This window comes from Protopterus annectens, chromosome 15.part0 (genome assembly GCF_019279795.1).
Source record: "Protopterus annectens isolate FY-2018-M chromosome 15.part0, PAN1.0, whole genome shotgun sequence".
Taxonomy (NCBI): Eukaryota; Metazoa; Chordata; order Ceratodontiformes; family Protopteridae; genus Protopterus; species Protopterus annectens.
Window position 1 is genome coordinate 263654867 of NC_056749.1, and position 9513 is coordinate 263664379.

The 9513-nt window shown below is 40.4% G+C and overlaps 1 protein-coding gene across 1 annotated transcript in view; it reads right to left on the minus strand.

Moving 5' to 3' along the window:
- Positions 1–1647, minus strand: part of OGT (O-linked N-acetylglucosamine (GlcNAc) transferase) — a 2411396-nt gene extending 2409749 nt beyond the window's left edge. Inside the window, exon 1 of the mRNA XM_044057256.1 lies at positions 863–1647. Within this exon, the coding sequence (XP_043913191.1) occupies positions 863–899 (37 nt within the window). The 5' untranslated portion in view covers positions 900–1647. The remainder of the gene's footprint in view (positions 1–862) is intronic.
- Between the last annotated feature and the right edge of the window lie 7866 nt (positions 1648–9513).

Below are 9513 nucleotides of genomic sequence, written 5' to 3' on the forward strand. Positions count from 1 at the left end.
AAAATATACACACACACGTGACCGACATATGCCAACTGGCCGTTATGTATGCAAATAATGCACGATTGACTTATGCAGATTGGACAGTGACATCACGCCTACATGGGTAGTCGATTGACAGACATTGAAATCACCGCTATGCACATGAGTTCCGCCGGAGCATTTGTTTGCCCTGGTCCACATTTCACAGAGACAGACCGCTTACATTGTTACATTATGTCAAAACAAAAATGAAACTTTGCAGGTAATGTAAAGACATTTCCCATGTTACAATTACTACCTTGTATTACTTTATTCGAGCATTCCAAAAAAACGGGTGGTAAACAGAAAACATTAAACAGTTTTGTACTTAAATTTCTCTACTGAGATCAACTGGCCAAAAAGAAATGTAAGCGTACAGTACATTAACAAAATTACTGCACTAGATCAGTTTAAAGTCAGAAAACTTCTTAAGTTTATCCCTCATCTTCTGCACGTGTACTGGGATGAGTTATCCTAAAGACTGCTGTTTCACAATGCTCTAAAACCATTAGCATATGTACGTACATATCCACACAAAGTTCCTTCGCTAAGTTTTACAACTGGCAGCTGTGTATGCAACTCTCTCTACGTATACTACTTGTGTTCTATTGTGTATATTCGCTGTCCTTAACGGGAGCGAGTATATATCTGCACAGCAGAAGTGCAAATTCCATTAACTGAAGAAACAGCAATCACAAATATACAAGGCAACAGATGCAGATAAGTCTCTAGGTCAGACCCCGATACAAACTAGGAGAATATCAAGTTTAACACCAGTAACAGCTAACAGAATAGCATCGAAAGGGTTCAGACTTTGGCAAAGTGGCTTGAAAATGTTTACCTGTGCTGTCGGCCACGTTTCCTACCGAAGACGTCATAGTTGTAGTAGATTGTTTGCTTTTCAAATGAAACAGGCCTTAAATACAAGATGTTATAACTCTCCGAGAGTCCGTAAAAGTTATAATCGGGGAAATCCAATTACCCAAAAGTCATCCAACAATGCTGATGTCTTACGCGGTCATGAACCAATGTAATTCATCAAAACTAGAATAGAAATATAGCACGGCCGGTGTTATTCTAGGATTCAGTTTCTTTAAAATAGGGCTTTCAAAATACCAGGACAATCTAGCCAGTAAAGAAAACCACTTGCATTTCAGACACCCGTTTCCAACTCTACATACTTAATCAACAAGGTTTCTCGACCTACAAGTTAAGGAAATACATAACCAATGTATTGTTCTTTTGCATAAACAGTGTCTCGTCTCAATATGGCGGCAAGCCGGTACTCCCGGTGTCGGTAAACTTAATCTTAAAAACCAAACTCAGTTATTGACTGTCAAATTCAAGTTGTCTCCCTTACATAAACTCTGCATCCACAAAAAAACAAAGTACAGGTGCTCAGCAGTTTTCATCACGCTCTCACGTTAACCCCGTTAAAAATAAGTTCCAAACCCTGAAATGGCGGCGGCTTTCTACTATTTGATGACATATACCGGAACTACATCCACCTTAATTCCTCAATATTTTGCACAACTAACCCCGCCTGCTCCAAGGTCGCACTTACACGTCCTGAACCATGCGCAGCAAAAATTATACTCTAAAAGGAAAGCGACTACTAAATCAGTGCCGTCTTATCGACACTATGTGCACAACGCCTAGCCTAACCTTAGGAAATATAACTAATAATGTACTATACGCAAAACATATCCATCCGCAGTTGCAATGCGACAAACACATTCTCAGTGCGCGAGCGCAAAAACAGGGTGCATCCAGTGGAGGGCGGAGCTTTATTAGCAAGTGTTAAGATCAGAGGTTACGTGATACTCCTGTTTTCTGTTTCCCAACTTCTAGGGAGTTAATAGTTTTTAATTAGATAGAGCTGTTGATCTTTGACGTTTAAACCAATCTTTATGTATACACACACACACACATATATATATATATATATATATATATATATATATATATATATATATATATATAGCTGTGTGTATATATATAATACACACCAGGAGCTACCTGTAAAGAGCTATAGAGTGAGACGCAAACACTCGTGATGACACGGTATTTTACAAAACCTACTCCTGTCAAGTTTTTCTAATAGGCTAAGTATACCAGTTGCGTCGGTTTTAGAAGATAGTGCTACTGCTTCAGAATATCTCTGATTAGTAACATTAATATAAGTTTATTTTCAGTTAAAACCGAGTTTAAAACACCTTTTTTTTAATTTCACTTAAGGCACATGTTAAACATAGAAATGGGCAGGATGTGGGAACACATAAAAACGGCTTACTAACAACTTCTACTAGAAAGGTCATAGGATGGTTAAAATATACTGGTTTTGTTTATGAAAAAGATATTGTAATGAATTAATATGATTTAGTTCCCTTTACTATGAGTATCACACTGAATGTATGACAGACCCTTTTCAATGTGGAACTTCAAGGAACATGAACTTTTTAAGACCTCAAATGAGTTACGTTCCTCATAATGACACATGACACACAGTTTTCCTTGCTATCATCAGCCAGCCATTACAAAAAATGTTGAATTCCTGCCTACGCTTAAACCTCACTACCTTCGCCTTAAAATTATTATGCATGTAGGTACTTACCTATTATCGCATCCAGATTTCAAACGTGGTGAATTGCTGAGTGTGTGTGTATGCATACATACACACGTATGCATTTGTATTTATTTATTCCAGTTTGGTGACCAGGGAGGTCCACTGGGCTCGAAAGCCCATTTTCAGTGGAGGCCCGGGGAGAAAAGCTCCACATAACTAGTTACATAATAGTTTTTACATTGTTAAGTTGTGAAGATTTGCAAGTTACATAAACATATAGAAATTCTTCACATTGATAAGTTACATATCATTGAAATAGCACATGAAAAAAATTCTTTTACACTGCAAAACAAGTTGCATAAACATATAGAAATATTTTACATTGCTAAGTTGTGTATCAAATTGAGATATCACGGGAAAGATTCTTTTACATAGCGTTCAGTGTGGAGTTGTAAACAAGTTTTTTACCACGAAGGGAAGTGGATAGAGGAGGAGTCTAATAATTGGTAGCTAAGACGATTAAGTAGCTATGAAAGGACTGAAATTAGAGTCAAAGAGTGATATGCTGGGAGGAGATAGCTTATGAGTTATAGTCGGAGTATAAGTCAGTAGTTTGAAAGGTAATGAGTTTAGCCAGGGAAGAAGGAAGGGGAGAGTTTGATAGGTATGGGGTGTGGAGTGCAGTTACATTTTCTGTGAAGAAGCAGGTAGGAGTGAAGTAGACTTTTGAAGGTATTTAGGTTGTCACAAGTTCTCAGGGTGGAGGGCAGGGCATTCCATTTTTTAGCTAGGATGAAGGATAGTAGAAGCTGACCAACAGGACGCTTTGGTTTGTGGACGGTAATGAGGTTTCGGTGAGTGGATCTAAGGGGTCTTGGGGGGGCTGTAAGGTTGGAGGATATTGGATAAAGCCGGGCAGCTGTTGGGTTGAAAAAGTAATTTGTGGGCTAAGACAATTTGAATGAAGTCTAGTTGATTGGGGAGTTCAAGCCAGTTTATGGTTAGTAGGGAGGAGCAGTGGTGGAAGGAGGCTTTTGCATTTGTGGCAAACCTGGAGATTTTGTTGTAGTATACTTCTAGCTTGGAGGTAAGGGTGGAAGATAGATTAGTGAGCAGAGGAGCGCCATAAAGGAGAGATGGGAGAAGAAAAGTTGTGGCCAGGGTCAGTCTAGTAGAGGGAGAGAGGAAGTGATTATTTCTGTAGAGAAGGCTGAGTTTTATGTGGGTTTTCTTGATGTTGAGTTGGATATGGGTATTAAATTTTAGGTGTTCATCAATGGTGACCCCCAACAATTTGGTGGAGGGAACAATATCAATGACAGAGTTGTTGAGGCTGGTAATTTGAAATGAGTGTTTGTCAATGTGGGTAGATTTGGAGGGAGTGAAAAGGATAATTTTAGTTTTGTTAGCATTTAGTGAGAGGTGGTTATTGTGCATTCATTTTTCAGTGGATGAGAAGGTGGATTGAGTTAAAGATTTGAGTTCAGTTTGGTTGGAGGCATGGCAGATGAGAGTGGAGTCTACTGCATATTGGACAATTTTGGTGTTAGGAATGGTTTTGTGAAAATCATTAATAAAGATGTTAAATAGCAGAGGGCCAAGAATGGAACCTTGGGTAACTCCTGTGGGTGTTGAAAGGAAGGAGAAAGAAGACTGGCCCCATTTCACTGCTTGGGACCTGTCAGAAAGATAGCTGGAGAACCAGTAAAGAATTTTTGTGGAGATGTTAAGGTTAGACAGATGGTTAAGTAGATGGGTATGAGAGATGGTATCAAATGCTTTAGATAGATCTAATAGAACAGATGAAACTAAGTAACCAGATTCTCAGGCTGAATTGATAGTGTAGGAAGGAGAGGAGGGCTGTGTTGGTACTGTGTCCTGGGCGGAAGCTGTGTTGGGTAGGAGATAGAAGTTGATGTTCGGTTAGGAATGGCATGAGTTGTATGTGAATGCATTTTTCGAGAAGTTTAGAGATGGGAGAGAGGATGGCAATGGGGCGGAAGTTAGAGAAGTTGTAGTTTTTTCCACCTTTGTGGTGAGGAAGGATAAAGGCAGAACGCCAAAGTTTTGGTAATATGATTCAAGAAGTGATCTATTGATCAGGATGCTGATAGGGAGAGCAATACTGTCAGAGGCAATTTTTAAGAAGGAGGGGGAAATGTTGTCTGGAGCATTGGTGCAAGGTTTTAGTTTATAGAGAAATTTATTTATGAGGTTGGTGGATATTGGTTTAAGTTCAAAGTTAGGGGAGAGGGGGGGATGAGGTGCAAGCTTGGGAGGAGGTGGGTAGGGGGATGTTATTTGGGAAGGTTTTGGTCAGCTCAGCAATGGAGAAGGTGAAAGCAGTGAATAGATTGGCAATTTCTTGGTCAGTTTTGCTAGTGTCAGGACAGGGTTTTTTTGTGGTACCTGGCTTGAGGAGGGTGTTTATAGAGTTTCAGAATTGTTTGGGGTTTTTTGTGTGGTTTATTTGTAGGTGGTTGTAGTAGGATTTTTTGTCTTTAATGACTTGTTTTTTGGCTAGGTTTCCTAGCTGTTTATATTTTAGTAACAGTTCAGGTTGTTTATGATGGTGGTAGCTTTTCCAACATTTGTCTCTTTGTTGCATAATTGTTTTGGTAGCTTTAGTGAGCCAGGGTGCTGTTTTGGCTTTAACCCTTTTGGTTCGAGTTGGAGCTAGGGAGTTTAAGATGGAAAGGAATGTAGAGTGGAAATCTACGGCTTTGTCAAGAGGCAGTGTTTTTGAGGGTTCCAGTTAATGAGCTTAAGGGAGGTAGTGAAGGTGGAGGGGTTAAAGTTAATTAGGTTACGGGTATGTAGGAGGTGGTGGGAGTATGGGGAAGAGGAGGTGGCTCTGTGGGTGAATGCAGGGAGGTGGTCACCTAATGGGTCGGGAGTGACACCTGATGTAGTGGTTCTATTTGGGTGAGACACTAGTATCCAGTCTAGGATGGAGCTGGGGTGGTTAGTTTTGTTGGGTCTAGTAATGGTGTGAATAAGTTGAGTAAAGTTGAATAGGTTAATAGACAGGGAGGGAATGGGGTCTGTGATTTTTTGCCAGTCAATATTTACATCTCCCAGTATGTACGTTTCTTGCTTTATATTTGTGGAAGTCCAGGAGAGGAAGTCTTCTAAGGTATTGGTGTTATTGCCGGGGGGAATATAGAGGGAGATGATGCAGATACTTTTGTGCTTATTTAATTTTAGCATGCCAATTACTAGTTCAGCATTATGAAAGGAAGGAATAGGATTTTGGAAAGGTGTGATAGATAGGTGATTAGAGTAAAGTAGAGCGACTCCACCACCTCTTTTATTTAGGCGGTCAGATCGGATGCATTGAAATCTGGGGGGGGGGGGAATTCTGAGTCAGTTATGTGTGGTTTGAGCCATGTTTCAGAGATGGCTACTATGTCAGGTGAGTTATTGTTGACCCAGGCATGAAATAGGGTAATTTTATTAGTTAAGCTTTGGGCGTTGATAGTGAGGAATTTGAGGTCTTTGTTTGAAGGTTTGTTATTGGAGTTGTGGTTATAAGATGGAGATGTGTTTGGTCCAGGGTTAGGATGAATGTCACCTGCTAAGAAGAGGTATGTAAGAAGATGCATTAGTTTTGTTGGATTTTGTTTGGTTAGGCAAGGATGGAGGGATGTGGGTTTAGGTTTACAGAAATTTGAGGGAATATGGAAGAGTTTTAAAGAGAATAGAGAGGTGGGGTGAAAGGTGGTAAGAGAGGCAAAGATGTTGTGGAAGTGATTTGAATGGTTGGGGTTTGGAGTTGAAGGTGGAGGGTGTATATGGAGGTTTGTATAAGAGGTGCCATGGTAAAGAGGAAGTAGAATGAGGAGAAGGAGTGTTATGGGGGTGAGAGTTGTGGAAGTAAAAGAGGGCATTTGTGGTTGAAGTTTGTTTTAAGGAAATGGAGGTTTGATGGAAGTAAGGTGAGGTTATGTAATGGGGAGGAGTATAAGGACAGGTGTGATTGGTGGAGAGGGAGGTAGACAGAGGTAATGGAGGTTTGATGGAAGTAAGGTGAGGTGATGTAATGGGGGAGGAGTATAAGGACAGGTGTGATTGGTGGAGAGGGGGGAGTTATACTGTTGCGGAATTGGGTATTGAAAATGGGGAGGGAGTCAGGGATGACAATAAATGTAGGACCACTTGGGGCGGGTGGGAATTGGGGGCAGGGTAGGGGAACGGAGTGAGCCTGCAGGCCGAACGGAGCAGGATAGAGCAACAGAGCAAAAGAGCCCTGCTGGAAAAAGTATCAGCCACTGCAGGAAGGAGCTGAGGTAAGTAAGAGAAGGTGCAGTAAGAGCTAGGTAGGAGTGATAGAGGAAACAGAGTAATTCTGGGGGAGAGGAGAATAGGTTAGTGGATGGGGGGGAGGAAAGTTATGGGATAGTAGGCTGTAGTAAATATGTGGGAGAAAGAGGTAGGTGTTAGAAGAAAGCTCAAAAAGACAGGAGGACAGCAAAAGTTATTATAAAGTAGGGTAGGAGTATGCAACAAGAGGGAAGGTGCTGCCACCTAGTGGTGAGTGGAGGAAATAGGCAGGTAGAGAGACTAAGGGGAGATAGAAATGGAGCTAGAGACAGAGGTAGGAAAAGGTAGAGGTAACAGTGAGTACCAGGGTAAGTCTTCAGAGGGATAGAAGAATGGAATGGGAGATTAGAGGTAGTGAGTTAGAGTAGGATCTTTGAGGTATGCAGTAGGCTGCTGAGACACACACTGGGGGACAGGCTAGCATATAAGGATGTTATGGTAAATTGACTTTGTTTTTGGTTTTAAAGTTACATACATTTATTGAGAGCAAAAGGTGAGGGATTCCACACTGTGGGTTCCTTTCGGATAAGCCCAAACTGGTTAGCAGGATAAGAATCCAGGTGGGCCGAACTTGGCTTTGAGCGAGGAGACTGTGTAATTTGGGAGGTACTGATGGACCCTCAGGATAGGTGAGCTGTAAAATAGAGGGGAGAAACAGACAAAAAGTAAGTATAGGGAGAAGGGAGGAGAAGGAGGACAGTATAAGCTAAACAGTAAAGGAGGTGGAGAAACATATAGAAGGGAAAAGGCAAAGGAACAGAGGAGTAGGTCTAGAAGAGGGGTATAGGAGAGGGAGGGTTAAGGAGACAGTAAAAGTAACTGAGAGCAGCAAAGAAGGGGAGCAAGGAGCAACACAGGGAGAGAGAGCAGTACTGACAAGGTTTAGAAAGTGTCACAACCACTAGTAAACAATCTAAAAACAAATGCAATTATACATTTTTAAAAAGTCCATTGTGAGGAGCAGATAAATGCAGTGATATAACAGCAAGTACAGGCAGGCTATATACCCTTGGAACAGGATTAGATATGCATTATACCTCTACACAGAGTGTTAAGGAAATATCTAGGCAATTGCAGGCAGACTATATACCCTTGGAACAGGTTAAATATGCATTGTACCTCTACACAGAGTGTTAAGGAATATCTAGGCAATTTGCAGAGCAAGGTCAGAAGACAATTACATCTAAGTAAAGGATATTTTCTTACAGCAGGAGTTGAAAATATCCGTTATTAAAGGCAGAGAGAGTATGAAAAATAAATAAATTAAATAAAATAAAAACCTTAGCAATTTGTCAGAGTCAGTACAATAGGCTAGGGAGGGAGAAGTATAACCCCAATTATACCAAACAATGGCAGGGTAATGAATATAGAAGTAGCGAGACAAATATATTGTGCTACAGAGTGGATGGGGGTAGGGTAGAAGGGAGGGAAGAGTATGCTACACAAAGGGCTTAGTCTAGTAGCAATTACTCAGTTAAAAAGGCTTTTGGGTGGGATAAAGGAAAAAAAAACCTAGTTCAAAGTCTGGGGGGATTTATTTTTTTACTTCAGTATGTGCCATTACTTTTACTTGTAACATTTCTGCTATGGAAATACTGAAAACCGGAGAATCCATGAGACGTGAAGTTGTATTTTGTTTTGCATGTTTGGATCAGACAGGTTGAGTGAAAATTACTTTGTGATTGCTGTTTTTCCTGATATTCTGAAAGAGCAAACAGGGAGCACAATCAACTTCTTTATTTCTGAATTCGCCCATCAAACTAGAGTTAAGTAGGGAAAGGTATGTGTGTGAGTGTGTGTTTTTTCATTCAAAGTTCCCAACAGCTCACTTGGCATTTGCACTATTCACTTAAAATCTAGAAGAACAAGAGGTTTTATATTTGCATGACTTTTTGAACCACATTTATTCTTTGCCTTCAGGAAGAGGAATGTTGCTGTTATTCCTGTTCCTGTCCCAGAAGCAATGTGATACAAAAGTAATTTGGACTTTACAGACACTCAGCAATTCACCACATTCGAAATCTGGTTGCGATAATATGTAAGTACCTGATGCATTGTATTTTCTCACAACTTCCATGTACTTCTATGTAGTTTGCGCCTTCCCTTTTCTAAAGATCTCTCTTCCACGTATTTTCTTTATTTATTTAACATTTGTTTACTGAGAAAGTCCAACTGGGACACAGCCCATTTTCAGTGGAGGCCTGGGGAGAAATGCTCCAGATGCATGCTTTTTACATCTTTTATAATATTCAATGAATGCCTAAAGTAGAGCAGATGAAGACTTTGATTTCCACTTTCTAGTAATTTCAAAACAAGCAGACATTTTTCCCAGATGTGCGCTCACCAATCTGCCCAACATTCAATATTTCTGCAGTGTGTTCCCCTCCCTCTCTACCGAGATCACTGTAAACAGAATCCACAGTTGTGAATGAAAAGACAGTGCCAATTTGTAAAACCAGAAAGAGATTGTCCACAAAGTTTTGAATTCTCTAACACTCAATAGTTCTGCACTGTGTTCCCCTCCCTCTCTACTGAGATCGCGGCACACAAAATCCCTTTGTAAATGAAAAGACAGCACCGATTTGTAAAATCAAAAATATACT